We start from the raw sequence: 16,315 nt of genomic DNA, 5'->3' as shown, positions 1-16,315 counted from the left end.
GCTCATACTTTGTCAGAACCGAACATGACCATGCGAGTATGTATGCATTGCTCGTAATTGCTTCTATAGCTATGTGATATCCCATCCATCTTCTTCCAATCGTCAAATCATGCCTGATGGTATAACAGCTTTTCCCAACCTGCCCGAGTGTCCGTAACGCCGTGTAAATGCCCGATATCGCGGTTGCCATTGCTTGGCTACTATGCAAAATTTCTCGCTTGTGTGCATCGTCTAGAACCTCTCCTTCATACGTCCGGCGACTGTCCGTAGGTTGCCGTACACCTTGCTTGGTTGTTGACCCAGGATCAGGCTGACAATGGCTTCGCGCGCGATGTGGATGTTCTTGAAACCGCCGAGGATGTGGATCTTCTGGTCTGCTAGGACGACTGGGGGTTGTTAGTAATCTGGACAACGGGGGTATTCATGTCATGGACGCACCTCGTGTTCTGCTGGCGTTCTCGATGGCGAACTTGGTCTTGCCGTCCTTGCCTGCAATGCGGCCAATCGCGCGGCCGAGATGCTCGCCCTGTAGGGTCTTGACGTCCTTGATCTCAAAGGTCTCAATGTAGAGATCGTCGAGTCGAAGCAGCTGTGAGTCGTCAGTCGGATGTTCTCGAATTGAGGAGCCTGGCCAGGCCAGACCCAGTTTGAATGACTGCCAGCTCAGGTGTAGGGCTTCGTATCACTTACCGCAATGGCGTCATCCGTGTCAAAGCCCAGCGTGAAGGCCTTTACAAAGTCCTCTCCCTTCTGCAGCGCGCCTGTGTCGGTTGTGGCGTTGGAGGTGCGCAGTTCGACGGCCTTTGCCTTTGTGTTCATGCGGACCTGCAGCTTGAGGTGCTCGACAAGCGGGGGGTAGATCTTGGGCCACGAGTTCTTGAGGGGCGTCATCCTGTGGGGTGGGATGGGGACCTTGCGCTGTTCGCGGCGGAAGGCGAGGGGTATCGACTTGGCGGCGGGGAACTTTGGCTTCCCGCTCTCGTCCGTCATGGGCATGTCGTCGTCGGTGGGCGCTGGGGCATCGTGCGCGGCGGCGACGGGGTCGAGGCTCATGGAGATGAGGTCGCCGTCGCTCTCGGTCGGGAGCGGGACCGACGACGCCTCCATGGTGACATCGTCGGCGAACTCGTCGGGCCTGCGCTGGAGGGCGGTAGGGGCGGGCATGCTGGCAGCGGTATGCGGTATGCGTATGCGTATGCGGTATGCGAAGTGTAGGCGGGCGTGGATGCTGGAGGTGCTATCGATTCGCGACAATGTGGGGCTGCTCAAGAAATTTGGCTGAGGCGAGCGGCAGTCGTCCCGAAGCGGGCTAGCGCCTGTCCCTCTACCGCGAGGCCTTCTTTTTGCATGTGCATGGGTAATGACGTGAATCTTGTATTCCAACCACCCGCCCGCCTGTCCTGCACCGCACACGGCACCCTCTCTCCGCCCACACACGTCCGCACACCCCTCGCTTGCCGACGTCGACCATGTACCCGCCGCGATTATCATGAACAAGAATGTAGGCACGCTCGGCTTCCTGTGGCGCGCCGTCGCTGGCCAGCCGCTGATCCACGGCGGCCGTGTGCTTCCGCGCGAAGGGCTGGGGGCATGGGCACAGGCACAGGCACAGGCACAGGCGAAGTCGCCATGGCGGGGAGGCATCCAGAAGCGCTCCATCACCGCGAATTCGCATGTCTTGGGGCTGTCGACCACCTCACCGTATCCCGGACACGCACCCGGTCTGCTGCTGCGAGCATCGTCACCCCGCACCGGCCGTCTCCAGCAGAGTGTGGCTGGCACCGTCTTCTCGGCATGGCGCAGAAACGCATCGTCCAAGGCGGGCCGAGCGCTGGAGAGGAACAGAGGCAGCGACCGCCGCAACAAGAGTTCGGCGACGAATGGCTCCTCCAAGACCAAACCAGAGCCCACGGGCCAGACACCGCAGTCCTCCAAAACACCGCCGCCCAAGCCCAAGCCCGAAGCATCAGGTGCCGCAAAGCCCCTCCTCGACCGTCTCCCGCACCACCTACCCCACATATACCGCCCCAGCAAGGCTGAACTGCTCGAAGCTGCCTCGGGCTTCTGGTCGCGCATAAAGATCCACTTCAAGTGGCTTACCATCCGAAGCACCCGTCCCTTCAATGCCGATGAGATCTACGCATTGTTCTCGTGGATCATTGCCGCCCACTTCCTCTGGATCGTGCTGGGCACTACAACCTTCTTCATGCTGACCATCTTCTTGATCAACACCGCCTTCTCACAGGAGACGATTGCGAAGTGGATCGGAAACTACTTGACAAAGTCCTCAGGCATAAAAGTCGTCTTCGAGACCGCTGTAGTGCCCAAGTGGGGAGACGGTGTCATTTCTTTCCGCAATGTCTTTGTCTCGCGACGCCCCGGCCAAGGCAAAGGAAAGGTCAGCAAGGGTTCACAGACCGAGATGGCTGCTGCCGCCGCCGCCATAACCCACCAGGAAAGCGACACTCCAGACGCTGTCGAAGAGAAAGCGGAACCCGAAGAAGACACCAACTACACACAGTTCGACATCTCCATCGATACCGTCAACGTCACACTGTCTTTCTCAAAATGGTTCAACGGCAAGGGCCTGTTGAAGGACGTCGAAATCAAGGGTATCCGCGGTGTCGTAGATCGGACGTCAGTGCAGACAATCGAGGGCGTGGATCCCAGGTCATACAAACACGAGCACAACCCGGGCGACTTCGAACTCGAGTCCTTCAAGATGGAAGATCTGCTCGTCACTATCTACCAGCCCAACGGCTTCCGCCCGTTCTCCGTCAGCATCTTCTCTTGCGACCTCCCTCAGCTGCGGAAGCAATGGCTGTTCTACGACTTCCTCTCTGCCAACATGATGTCCGGATCCTTCGACAACTCGCTCTTTACCATACATCCCAGACAAACACACAACTACACTGGCGCCCAGTTGAGCAGCGGCCGCGACAGCGAAGACGGCAGCTCCTGGAAGAAGCATAGCCGGATTCGTATCGACGGCTTGAACATCGACCACCTCAACAGGGGCTTTGAAGGCCCCTTCTCGTGGATCCACGAAGGCAACGTCGACATTGTGGCAGATGTCATGTTCCCCAATGACGATGACGATAGTATTGCAAAGGTCATGTCCGACATGTACGATCGTGTGGAAGCTACCGTTATCCAACAGCGCAAGCACCATTTCTCTGACCACGCGGTACACGGCTTCGATGAGCATCCTGAAGACAAGTCGCAACCCCACGAGGAAACAGAGGAGGACAACCGTTATATGATCATGGACATGCGTGTCCATCTCAACGACGTGCGCGCCGCAGTCCCAATCTTTACCCGGGACATTTCTTACGTGAACAACGCGCTCGTACGACCTATTGTGGCATACATGAACTCAAGTCGCACCTTCATCCCAGTGAATTGCAGGGTTGTGAAGAGGGTTAGTGAGTTCGACGGCAGTTGGACCCTCTACGATAGCGGGTTAATGGAGGAGGTGTCAAAGGAGGTGAGTCCTATATTTATTCCCCATGCTGCCCTCTAGAAACGAGTCCTAAAACATGCTTAGATGTACGATGCATTCGCCCGCGACGTCCTCGAAGATCGAACCACACGTAAACGACGCATAAAGAAGGTGGGCATTTGGACACTGCAGCTCGCAGCTCAAGCCCTCTTTCTTGGTCTCGCCGGCAACATCGCATAAAGATACCCTGATAGATTGGATGAAGCGGATGAATCTCTTCTTTCTGTAATATAAATGGCAAAGCAAGGCGTTCTGGCGCATATACATACACACGGCTGATGTGGCTGGCTAGCTGAAGTGGATGAATGAATGAAATGGGCAACGGACTTGGGAGCTCTTAAAGCAGCTGCCTACGATGAAATGATAGACATTCTTATTCCCATCTACGAAAAGTTTCCACTTCGAATCCATTGTACAAACAGGACTGCTCAGAGCCCCGTGCTGATGTCGTGCGCCAGCGTCAGCGTCTGAGGATCTATCTTTCAAAGCGTGACGGCCATAACACGCCAACCTGTGCCCATTACGCTGCTCTTACTCGAAGAGACTTACAGTCGCGAGTGGTGCATGCGAATCTCTACCGATGAGATTACCCTTGATAGCCAGCCCTCGCAGACACGCTCGAACCGAAAGAGCTACTACCAGCTGTTCCCATACACAGATCTGCAGAATGGGTCGGATGACATCGGAAGACACGTACTCTGGGGACAAGTGGGACCTCCCTCTCTGCGGGGGACAGTGGATCGGTCGATGGACGTCGCGTCTCATACTCACATCTGCGCGTTGTCAAGAAACCTCAAGAGGCATACCCAGAACGGCAAACGATGCAGCTGCAGGGCGTTTTACGACAATATCGAGGTCAGACGTGTTTTGTGTCGCCTTCCTAAGGCGGCGTACTACTAACCAAATGCCATCGGTACTCTCATCTCGACTCGCTTCGTCGGGTACCACATCTAGAGGCCTAAATTGCTACTACTAGTTTTACGATCCATAGCAACGTCGCTCTGAGCTCGACGTGGAACCAAACTACATACCAGGTCCGCGGCACACGCGTCGGACGAATGTGGTAGCACGAACACGCGCGACGGACCCAACCCCGAATGCCTGAAACCAGGTCAAGGGCCTTGGTCTCTGCGAAGAACGGAATTCGTGTTACAAAAGTAATACAGTACTGCTCCAAGCCCCGCCAGCTCCGAGATGACCATCCGACCCTCCGCGCGCACCTACAGCCAAGCGACGCTCGGGAGATGGCACCATTTCGCGGGCGCTGTCAAGCTCGCCATGCCAACCAACAAGCTTTGACAAAGCCTCCCCATGCTCTGGCTACCGTCTCCCGCGCCCGCCATATTATTGGTGCAGAATCCTACAATGCCGTCGATCCGTTGTCCATGGCTCTGAATAGTTTAGCCTATCCGCGGACATAACGCCGTGTAGGGTGTGGAGATAGGGTGAATACGCTGCATACGGCTGTAGGACCGTTGCGCCCTCGCATCATAGGTCTAGGCATGCAGCCCTTTCGCGTGCGGAGGGTCGTAGATTTCTGTGTCCGTGATTGCGACGTAAGCCTTTGTTGCTATTCACTTTAGACGAGGCATCACTTCTTTCCTTTCTCTCAGATCTACTTTTCATATCTGCCTAGAACGCTTTGTGCTGATAGTTTGACTTCCGGACTGTCGATCTACAAACTGTTCGATTTGTATTCCGTTCTTGCGGTTATTCCCAGTCGACTGTCTCAGTAATACCGTATACTCGGTAAGACTTGCTTCTCTTTCCTGGCTGCCAATGTACGCAGTAATCTAACACGAGTACGCCACATCAGTGCGTACGGCACGGAAGGGGCGAAGATGCGTCACGGTGTCCAATACATGCTAACGACTCCTCCTTCAGTTCACTCCATATTCAACGTCCACAATGGCGACGCCGTCGTCATTACCAAACCCCGCGCGGGATGCGCAAGATCTGCCTAACGGACCTACCAAAGAAGCATACGAACAAGGCCATGATGCAGACAGCAGACTACCTGAGGATTCATTCTCCAAAGACCCAGAGAAGGGCATCGACAGCCACGCCCATTCAACGCACACAGACGAGCGAACAATGTCTAGCATCGCCCAACCAGAACAAGAACGGGACGCCAACATCGTCGACTGGGACGGGCCAAATGATCCCGCCAACCCTCAAAACTGGACGGCGAAAAAGAAATGGGGTATCATCTCCGCACTGGGTGCCTGTACCCTCATCACTCCCCTCGCATCCTCCTTCTTCGCACCCGGCGTCCCCCAGGTCCTCCGTGCCTTTAACGAAACCTCCAACATAATGGCCTCGTTCGTCGTCTCAGTGTACATCTTGGGGTTCGCCATTGGACCTCTGATCATCGCGCCCATGTCTGAACTCTACGGACGCATGCATCTGTACAACATCTGCAACGCACTCTTTGTTGTCTTCAACATCGCCTGCGCGTTGTCCAATTCCATGGGCATGTTAGTGGGCTTCCGTTTTCTAGCGGGGTGTGCCGGAGCCGCGCCCTTGACTATCGGAGGCGGCACAATCGCCGACATGTTTCCTCCTGAACAAAGAGCTGGTGCAATGGCCGTGTGGGCCGTCGGACCACTTCTAGGCCCTGTCATCGGACCTGTATGCGGAGGTTTCCTCGTGGAGAACCAATCCTGGCGCTGGGTCTTCTGGATCCTCGCCATCTTCGGCGGCGTCTTCGGCGTCATGCTCTTTTTCGTTGGCCGCGAGTCCTACCATCCTACTCTTCTCGCTCGCAAGACAAAGGCCCTTCGGAAAGAAACTGGGAACGAGAATCTGAGATCGAAACTTGCTCAGGATCTGCCGCCGAGGGAGATTTTCATTCGCGCTATTGTGCGCCCGATGAAGATGCTCTTCCTTTCTCCCATTGTCGGCCTCATGTCCCTCTACGTCGCTGTCAACTACGGTATCCTGTACCTGTTCTTCACGACCGTCACGTTTGTTTTTGAGGGCCAATACCACTTCTCCTCCGGCGCCGTCGGACTATCCTACATCGGTGTTGGTGTAGGCATGTTCATTGGTATGGTAGCCCTCGGTATCCTATCCGACAAGATCATCGTCAAGCAAAAAGCCAAAGGAAACGTCAAGCCTGAACACCGCCTTCCGCTTATCCTTACCCTACCCGGTGCCATTGGACTCCCCGTCGGTGTCTTCGTATACGGATGGACGACATACTACAAAGTCCACTGGATCGTCCCCATCATCTTTACCTCGTTCATCGGTCTGGGCAATCTGACGGCTATGATGACTATTCAGACCTACCTCGTTGATGCGTTTACTGTCCACGCTGCATCTGCTATCGCAGCGAATACCGTTCTCCGCTCCATGTTTGGTGCCTTTCTGCCGCTCGCTGGATTAAACATGTATGATGCTTTGGGGTTGGGGTGGGGAAATTCTCTACTTGGGTTCATCTCTGTGGCGTTTATCCCGGTGCCGATTCTATTCAAGTACTATGGTGAGAGGATCAGGACGAACCCGAAGTTTCAGGTGCAGCTTTAGGGTGGTGGGCTCAGCCAGTATAGACAATTCTCACAGCATTGCGCGGCGTTGATCATGCGATAGAATAGTACATGCGGAAATGTCTCCCTGTTTGAAACATATCATAAGGATCTCTTATATTACTCATGCTTTGCTGTGTAACTAACATGTTTTTTGGGGTCTCAGAGCTTTGCGCTGCTGGTTCGCGAACCCCAGCGTGTAGCGTGGGGAACACTACTGCGACTGCTTCATCACCGCCCCTCCTGCCTGCCCTCAAAGTGACCTCAGCACCTGCCTTCCCTCTCTCTTACCGAGAACAACGCACATAATGGTGCGGAAATCCCGGTCAGGCTGCTTCATCATCGGTCGTATTGAATGTCGCGTGTATTATCCCAACAATTGGCCTTCCTCTCATCAAGCGCGCACCCTCTCGACCTCGGGAAGTCGAACACCAAAACGCAAGGTGCGAAGTTGGAAGCTCGATTCCTCCTGCTCTCGAAGTAAGCCAATGTCTTTTCTTTATCTCAACAAGTCTGAGATGAAAGAAACTTTCATGGTTAGTTGATTGCACAATGCAGTCCGATTGTTGACCCGTCGGGGAGCTACGTGTGGTGCTAACACCAACACACAAATGTGGCCCTCTGAGACCCCCTTCAAATTTAGCGTTCATACAAAAAAAAACAAGGTGTGAAGGATGACTGACCTGTTCTGTAGGAGTTGCGAAGTTCTTTTTTTCTCTAGGATGTTGCCTTTTATATCGCCTTAGCTTACGTAGGGCGCGGTGGCTATGATCACTATCCCTTGGTTCATATCCACTAGAGGACTCAATATCCACCGCGGTGAGCCAGTCATAGCTTCCGTAATCTAAAACCTGGCGACCTCATCCAACAATTTGAGGTACCGAGCTCAGTACCGAGGATAAGATGACACATATATTTGTGTACGTAATAAAGGGCGGCAAACACTTTGATGTCTTTGTTCATTGCTTTAGACGCGGCTGTAATGCTTGTGTAGTTATCCGCGGACTACAGCAAATACCTCATGGGCCAGTTGAGATGCAATTTCGTTGTTCAAGATGTGGAACTGACGTTGGATAGAGTTACTACGTTATGAATTCTGGAAGAAAGCATATGAGGAATTGTTCGAGAATAAGCAAAATAGAGAGATGATTGAGCACTGCCTTCGCCACACAAGTAAGTGGCCATGGCGCCTCTATTTAGCCTAACTACATATCCATCTAAAAGACCTTAGCAATTGTTGAAAGTGCAAAAAGGTCTAGCTATACTACAAAAAGCGTGCAGAGTATATATCCCGCCACCAGGCCCACCGCCCTACAACTAACAATCATCCCCATGTTCATCTAGCCAAGACACTGGACTGCGACATCGCCTCCTTCTACGGGAATCCAGATATCGTACTGGTTGCCGTTCTCGTCCGCGACAACGTAGTGATCGAAGTGCGGCAAGAAGACCATAAAGGCCTCCTGTGAAGTACTGCACGACTTGCTTGGATCAAACTCAATCGTCCGGGTGTACTCCTGACTAAATTCCATAGATACGTCGATGCCAACGGATGCAGTGAAGATGTCAAAGAAGCCGACGCTTAATTCGGCACTCACGCCGACGCTCGTGGAAAAGCCTTCTGTAGTCGACCACTCGGTGGATACGCCGGGTGAATTGATGCCGCTCATCCGGTTGCTGACGCCGGGTTGAGTAACGGACTTGGAAAGGCCGAGGACAAGCACTTCTTCTTGCTATTGTCGGATCGTGTTAGAAAAAGGCAGTAAGATTGGTAAACAGGGGCAAGGATGGACTGGACACTCACTCTCTTCTGGATAGTAGGCTCGGATTGACGCTGGATGGTTTCGTTCCTCACCGTCTCCCAGAAAACCTCCATCTCCTCTATCGTCTTCGAGTCAACTCTTAGTTGCGGCTTAGCAGAGCGGGTCGTGGTGCGAATGGAGCTGCGTCTGGCGAAACTTGCTGGGACGGCGCCCGCTTCGACGTATTGGTTTGAACCTGCCTCTATTTGAGCAGGGCCTGGGGCCCGACCGCCAGACCCCTGAGGCTCACACCACTGCTTGATCAAGCGATAGTATGTCGGGCCGCTGATGACATTCAAGTACGAGTCCTGGCCATCGCCGCGGGTGTTGCATACAGCGATGACGCAGTTTGCGTCCTGCCCGTCCGAAAACGTCGGATCAGAGAAGATGTTGCAGGCACCATCTCTAATTGGACGGCCACCATTGTAAGGGCTTTCCGTCCAGTCAATGTTAGCTATGATTCTGTCGCCTAAAACTCGATTAGTTGAGAGTCGTGTAACGCCAGGTGGTCACTTACAAGAATCATAATTTGGCTCCGTGTATGAGTCGCATTCGTAAACCAGCTGCGCCTGCACGCTGGATACGCCAATGACGGTCAAAAGAGTAGCGAGTTTGGCAAGCATATTGGAAAGTGTAATCCAGTCTGTTGAACTGATGGGAAGATAGTGCTTGCCTTGAGTGAAGGCAATGCTGATGAGGATACTGAAAAGAAATCTGAGAGACTTGAGGGCTTTAAATACATATTCTCGTAGCATGGCCTTCATCTAATTCCCGTCCATTATCATGCCTATGATGCGCTAACCTGCAGATTCTATTGGGAAATCCTTCGTGGTGTTCGCTTCCGTTCTCAATAGCCCTTCACGATGCCCATACCATTTGCCACATGTCGCCTAGGTGCTGGCTAAAAGCGTTTGGTTCGTGTAATAGCGGTCGTTCATGGTTGCTTCTGGATGTTGATTCGGTGCAAAGACGAGTGAATGTGTAAGGCCAAACGCCAAGATATATAGTAAGTTACGCCCTGCCAAGTCGGAACGGGACACCCGTTATAGTCGCCTTTAGTGTGTATGCGATGTGAACAAGTTCGCCTCCTTTACATCCTTCGCATCCTTAATGACGATTTAGCTATCCTCTAGCTTCTTAGCCGCATGGGTACCGTGCCGGACCGCCCGCAGCACCGAACCTGTGCACCAAATGCACGCCATCTCCATGCGCCGTTGGAGCCTCAAGTGACAATAACATTCCTCATCGGGATCGATATCTCCGAAGGAAAGGGTGCGCCGTTGATGTCTGCGACCGCGTTCTAGCAACATGAACATGAGAATCTGATTGCCACTGTCAACATTGCCGTCCTGCGGCTTAAGTCGTTAGAAGTAAACGTCTTCCACTCCGACTGGAAGCCGCGGAGCCTTTGACAGCAGCAATCGGGTGAACGGCAATGATCCTGCTGAACTCTCCACCAATATTGCAAGGATGATGGTTGAGCGTGGTGCTGTTGGGTTAAGTGGATACAAGTTCCTGGATACTGTTCCCGAAAACATAGATGCAGAAAGGAAGTACAGTTTGGCATTCGTAAAGGTGGGCCTAGTGGTCCACTGCATTCATCTGCTGTATGATAGCCTGCTGGTTAACAAACCTGCAGTTGCATGCGTTGCGCTCAGTATCATAGGACATGTTGACTTGGGTTTTGCGGCTTTGTTGGATGCATACATCTATGAGATGGCATGCACAAACCGACGCAGTACTGGCGATTAAAGAGGCTCCTTCATAAGATGACTTGAGACGTGACTTTGCCAAAACGTGAAGATTATATTCTAGATAGACTACTGACATCTCTCTCTTCCCCGCTCTCACACGAATTACGGTACTTATTAGGCCTTTTCTTCGGTCTTTTTCTTCCCAATTAGCATGCCCTTGATCTTACTAACACCCTTGCCCAGGCCTCCAAAGACAGCCCCGAAACCAAAGCTCCACCCCTTGATTCTGATGCTCCAAACGAAGAAGTAAACAAGCGCCCAGTTGCTAATGCAAAAGGCAAGGAAGATACCGAAGTTGCGCCATTTGTCGCTTGCTTTGATGTGGATAGTAGCAAGGTAGTCGTTACCCACGGAGTATGGGCAGTATTGGCAACCAGTCGTGGCGTCGGGATTGAGGAGGTATCCTGGAGAAGCTGAAGCAAAAGCGCCGGCATAGGAGGAACAGGTCTGGCCTGGTGGTGCGTCGAAGATGGCGGTCTCGCTCTCCTGACATTCAACCGGTATACCGTTCAAAGTAGCAGCGAGAACACCGCCAATCCAGTACGTTGAAGGGTTTATCCAGAACATCCAATACTTCCAGAAGACGGGCATCATGTCGTACGGCCGTACAACACCATTAAACAGACCGAACATGACGAAGAAGAAAGGCAAAACATTCGAAATGACCGTAAAGCTCGGCGCAAACGCACAAATCCACTGACCCCAGCTGGAAATGAACAGGAAGAACAGCATGGTCATCAAGAAGACGTATCCCGACGTTGAGCTGTCAGTGGGTAGTCCGGTAGGGAAGTACCACAGAATCCAATACAGCACACTCGACACAATGGCAATAGGAATCTCAGCCACCACCTGCGCAGTGGTGAAAGCGACCCAGCCGTAAATTCGAGATGGAAGTTCGCGAGCTTGCCATAGTGCCATGTTTTGGTAGAATTTGGGTACGACGGCGTTGACGATGGTGGGTGGGATGAGAATGATGAGGAACGCGGTGAACATGCGGTTTTGCAGGTCGCCGATGGAGTTGCCGAGTTGCCAGAACGTGAAGCCGTTGAATATGCCAATGATCACTGCGACGAAGAGCTTGCCGTAGAGGTACGACGGATCACGCCAGTACTGGATGAAGGTGCGTTTGGTAAGCATGGTGGTCTGCTCCCAGACACTGGCCGCGAACTCGGATTCCTCTTCTGCCCCTTCTTGGTTCTGGTTGGAGACGGTCTTGCTGCGGTCGGCCTTGATGCGATCGATTTCCTGGAGCATCTGCTTGTTGTTGTCGGAATTGAGCCATTCTTCATTCCAGTTGATTTTACTGCCGTCTTTGCGCTTGACAGGTTTCGCTGCAGTCTCCAGAATGAACTCTGCCACGTTTTTACTAGGCGGACACTGTACGCCACGGTCTCCAAAGTACTTGATGACGTCGGTTCCGTTCTCGCCTACGGGACCGAAGTAGAACGTGTTGCCACCGGGATTGAGGGCCAGAATCATGTCGAATTGCTGAATCAAGACACTGCTGGGTTGGTGAATGGTGCAGACAATAGCCTGGCCTGCCTGAGCGAGCTTCTTGAGGAACTGGACGATGGAGTACGCCGAGTTGCTGTCGAGACCACTCGTCGGCTCGTCAAGGAACAGTAGCAGCGAAGGCTTTGCAGCGAGTTCGACACCGATCGTGAGGCGCTTCTTTTGCTCAACACCCAGGCTGGAAACAAGTGCATCCTGAATGTCTTGCAGTTCGAGCAGGTCGATGATTTTGTTGACGTAATCGAGCTTCTCCTTCCTAGGCGTCTTCTTATCCTGGCGCAGGATGGCGGAGAACTCGAGAGCTTCGCGGATTGTAGCAGTACCGTCGTGGAGATCCATCTGCTCGCAGAACCCAGTTCCTCGTTGGAAAGCCTTGCCGAGATCCTTGCCATCCACCAGGAACTCACCCGAGACAACACCGGTAGATTGTCGTTGCGATAGTGTGTTGAGTAAGGTGGACTTACCGGCACCAGAGGCACCGACAAGGGCGATCATAACACCAGGCTTTGCGTATCCGTTGACCTTGTTCAGAAGCTTGCGCTCACCTCCCTGATATGGGACAGTGTATTCGACATCCTTCCAGGTAAAGACGCTTTCGCTGCTCGAGATCGAGTCCAGCGCCTCCTCCTCTTGATGAGCAGCGGTGTCTGAGCTCGCGGTAGACTCGCCAGCGACCACCTTTTCCTCGTCAAGAGGAGCCTCTTCCTTGACAGCTTGCTTGGCTCGCTTGTTCTTGGCGAAGACCAGTGCACCGCCACCTGACTGCGCGAAGGATACCGTTTCGGTTGCGATCACCGTTACCAAAAGATATAGCACCGTGAAGGCTATGACGACACCGAAGTTGCGCCAGAGGTTCGACCTCGAGTAGTTGAAGGACACCTGGAGGTAGTCTGAGCCGGGCACGGTCCTCGAATTCGGCGGTGCACCAGTCAGACTACAACCCTGATACGCGGGATCGACACCTGGTCCTTGTGGTACCAGTTGGCTGGGGGCGCACTCCATGATACGATCGGAAAATTCGTTTGCGAGCACCGATTCGAAAGAGTACGCAACCGGGTTGATCCAGTATATCCATCCAAACCAGATATAGTCCGTCAGAAGCTGTGGCTTCGGGATGACGTAACCCGTGTAGATGATCAGGAGGTTGAGTGCGATACCGGCAAACCGAACGGCGTCATCGATGGTAGGCGAGAGAGCAGCGAACATTCGGTAGAGACTTGTAACACAAAAGGTCGTGATGTAGATGAACAGGAAGTAGATGAAGAACTTGGACACGTCCACGTCCAGACCGGTCATGAAGTACATGATGATGGCTGAAATTGTTAGCAAACATCTTCAGGCGCATGCATCCCATATGGGCTTCGGGAAGAAATGACTTACAGAACGGAATGACCTGTGCCAGTAGCAGCGGGAAGTCTTGCACCACACGCGCAATGGCCACAGCACTAGGGCGATAGAAGGCATAGTCCTCATGTCTCTTCACAACATTGCGACCAGAGACCGCCTTCATCAGCTCCGAAAGCTGGAGCCACCCGAGGAAGAGAATGGAGAAGAAACCAGAGCCGCCTCGTGAGAAAGCACCAGAGGTGTCGAGAGCTTGACCATAGAATAGGGAACCGACGATGAGACCGTTGGAGATGATGATGACTTGACCAAGACGTTAGTAGATTATCGCGAGATGGTAAGAGCGACGAGTAAGCAAGGAGGTCCTCGCAACAGTTTCAAAAGACGTTTGAAATCTGAAAAGGTGACAAATACCTCCAGGCTCCCTCATCGCGTTGGCGCAACTTACAGAATTTGGTATACAGCGTAGTCTGGTCACCCCATGTAAGCCAGAACTCGCGTTGAGTGCAAGCCAATACTTGGCGGATGAAAGAGACCGTGTATGGACTCTTCTTGCGGACCGTCTTACTCTTACTTTCCCGTACGGCACCCTCGAACTCCTTGGCGTCTACATAGCCGCTGTTCTCTAGCTCAGTTTCGTATTCAGAGATCTCTCTCAAAACCTTCTTGTAAGCCTCACTCTCCCTGAAAGCTTTCTCAAGCTCCTCCGACGTCTTCGGTGCTTTGTCTTCAAAACCTTCACGAAACTGACGTTCAGTAGGATCAGTAACCGCCGTCAAAAAGTCAGCCGTCGTCTGGCGTTCCGGGCACTTGAACCCCAGGTCCTGAAAGTACTGCTTCGCCTCGCCCGCCGGCCCCTGGTAGATGCAGCGTCCAGCATCAATAACCATGACCTTGTCCATGACCTCGTAGATCTGTTCACCAGCTTGGTAAAGCGTCACTAGCGTCGTCCGGTTGCTGATATCAGTCATGATACGAAGTGATTTGGCGTAGTCGAGCGCGGTACTGGCGTCAAGGCCGCGGGTGCTGTTGTCCCAGCAGTTGACCGTGCTCTTCGTGGCGAGAGTCTCGGCGATGGAGACGCGCTTGCGTTCGCCTCCACTGACGCCACGGACGTATTCATCCCCTACTTTGGTGTATTTGGTGTGGGATATACCGAAGACCTTTAGGAGTGCCTCAAGGATGATGGGGATCTGTAGTTCATCATGTTAGTAGGTTTTTGGCGTGGACTTTTCGCGCGGGAGACTGACCTCGTGCTTCTCGTTCTTCTTCGTCTTGTTGGTGAGGGCAAACTTGAGTGTTTGCCAGACGTTGAGATCGGCCATATGCGAGTCGTCCTCGGGGTTGTAGTTGACTTCTCCTCGGAATTGCTTCTTCTGCTTGCCGGCTGGAATACCTCCGTAGGATACATCTCCCTCCACGGCAGCGTACGACTCGCGATTGTTCGATATAGCCTTCAGGAAGGTGGAACATCCGGATCCGGGCCTAGTAAGCTATGTCAGAAGTTGTCACGCATACATTTCATACGGAGGTATTGCTCACCGTCCCAAGACGAGCATCATTTCGCCGTCCTTGACCACACCCGAAAAGTCGTTGATAAGCGTCCGCATCTGCTTATGTCTCCCTAACTTCAGCGCCGGGATAAACCCGGAGACGATACGGTAAAGATCAGGCCCAAAGGTGCCCAGAATCGCGTCGGGTAGCGTCCTCGCGAAGGAAGCAGTCGACCCTACACCCTTAACGGTGAGATTCTTGTAGATGACGCCGACTTTCTTGGCCGATTGACCGTCCTTGCGCTTCTCGAAGTGTCCCTCCCGCATGAACTCATCGAGCTCGAAGTCGTCTTCCTTTTCCGCAGCAACAATGTCTCCCGGTTCGTCATCTTCTGCATCGCCGGTGCCCTCTTCTGCGCGTGTAATGGATCCTCGACGATGACCCTGGCCCTGGCTTTGGCGTTTGCTGAGTCGACTTGTGGTCCTAGAAAGCGGGTTCGATCGTTGCGATTGCGCGCCGCGGGAACGCGACTTTGAAAGAGACGCAAGCTCTCCTCGTAGGACCTCGAGGTCCTCTGCTGCTGCCCGTGTATCAAGTCTTCCTGCGTCTTTCTCTCCCCAGGTGCCCGCGCGTCGTAGGCGGTCGCGATCTGGACTCTCCTCCTCGCTCTGGTGGTCCGGTGTCACTACTTCTTCTCTCCCATCGCGAAGGTAGTCGTCCTCATGCCATGGATTGCGTCGATTGTCTCGTTCTGTTGGTGGAATGGCGGAACCCCACATGGTGAATGAGGAATGTATTGGGTATCAAGCAGCTGTACTAGAGGGAAAACAGAATGTGGAGGTGCTGTGAAGAGACTCAGCAGAAGAAGCAGTCGCGAGGTTTACTTGCAGACGAATTGCTCAATCGGCGGATATTAAGCTTCCGCCGTTGAAGAGACGGGAAACAATGGGGTCCTACAGATAACGGGGACACCAGGCCAAAAAATCGGGAAGTTGACAAACCCTCAGGCAGGAGGCATCGGAGTTAAAGCAAGGCCATGTCGTCATCTTTGAGATTTGATTAACGATTGACGTGCCTTGCCGAGAAGCTAGACAGGGCTAGAGATGCGAAGCGCACCCACAATGAGCAAACCTAGATGCGGTTGAAACGGGTGAAGATCTAAGTTTTTTTCGCATTACCAATCAATCCTTCCGCACACGATCTCATTCGCTTTACCCACTCAGTGGGTGTCCCTGCATATCGTTACCACAACACGAGTCACAGCTCACTCGTGTAAGGTGGACCATCTCGCATTCCTGACGCGTGTGTAGGCTGCAGTCAGGCGGTCTTCCACAAAGTCAGTGATCGGTAGCTGGGAGTGATCCATGTTCGGCATGATGT

The 16,315-nt window shown here is 53.2% G+C and overlaps 5 protein-coding genes across 5 annotated transcripts; 2 read left to right on the top strand and 3 right to left on the bottom strand.

The window, feature by feature from the left end:
- Window positions 1-231: 231 nt before the first annotated feature.
- Window positions 232-1,164, bottom strand: PNO1 (pre-rRNA-processing protein pno1; the record flags this gene model as incomplete). The annotated part of the gene is made up of 3 exons (XM_049378944.1): window positions 232-386; window positions 439-589; window positions 691-1,164. 3 exons carry the CDS (start codon window positions 1,162-1,164, stop codon window positions 232-234), a joined length of 780 nt encoding a protein of 259 aa, XP_049231214.1.
- Window positions 1,165-1,489: 325 nt separating this feature from the next.
- Window positions 1,490-3,682, top strand: J4E87_007347 (uncharacterized protein; the record flags this gene model as incomplete). Its single annotated transcript, XM_049378943.1, has 2 exons — window positions 1,490-3,487; window positions 3,548-3,682. The coding sequence occupies 2 exons, from the start codon at window positions 1,490-1,492 to the stop codon at window positions 3,680-3,682; spliced, it is 2,133 nt and encodes a 710-aa protein (XP_049231213.1).
- Window positions 3,683-5,410: 1,728 nt separating this feature from the next.
- On the top strand, window positions 5,411-7,030 carry J4E87_007346 (uncharacterized protein; the record flags this gene model as incomplete). Its single annotated transcript, XM_049378942.1, has 1 exon — window positions 5,411-7,030. One exon carries the CDS (start codon window positions 5,411-5,413, stop codon window positions 7,028-7,030), a length of 1,620 nt encoding a protein of 539 aa, XP_049231212.1.
- A 1,339-nt stretch (window positions 7,031-8,369) lies between these two features.
- J4E87_007345 (uncharacterized protein) lies at window positions 8,370-9,454 on the bottom strand (the record flags this gene model as incomplete). Its single annotated transcript, XM_049378941.1, has 3 exons — window positions 8,370-8,762; window positions 8,834-9,234; window positions 9,349-9,454. The coding sequence occupies 3 exons, from the start codon at window positions 9,452-9,454 to the stop codon at window positions 8,370-8,372; spliced, it is 900 nt and encodes a 299-aa protein (XP_049231211.1).
- Window positions 9,455-10,699: 1,245 nt separating this feature from the next.
- On the bottom strand, window positions 10,700-15,714 carry J4E87_007344 (uncharacterized protein; the record flags this gene model as incomplete). Its single annotated transcript, XM_049378940.1, has 5 exons — window positions 10,700-13,410; window positions 13,478-13,744; window positions 13,890-14,634; window positions 14,692-14,926; window positions 14,984-15,714. 5 exons carry the CDS (start codon window positions 15,712-15,714, stop codon window positions 10,700-10,702), a joined length of 4,689 nt encoding a protein of 1,562 aa, XP_049231210.1.
- Window positions 15,715-16,315: the final 601 nt, after the last annotated feature.

This window comes from Alternaria ethzedia, assembly GCF_023757985.1.
Source record: "Alternaria ethzedia strain BMP 0044 chromosome Unknown scaffold_20, whole genome shotgun sequence".
Classification (NCBI taxonomy): Eukaryota; Fungi; Ascomycota; class Dothideomycetes; order Pleosporales; family Pleosporaceae; genus Alternaria; species Alternaria ethzedia.
Note: the sequence above shows the minus strand (reverse complement) of the source record. Positions and strands in the feature narration are given on the sequence as shown.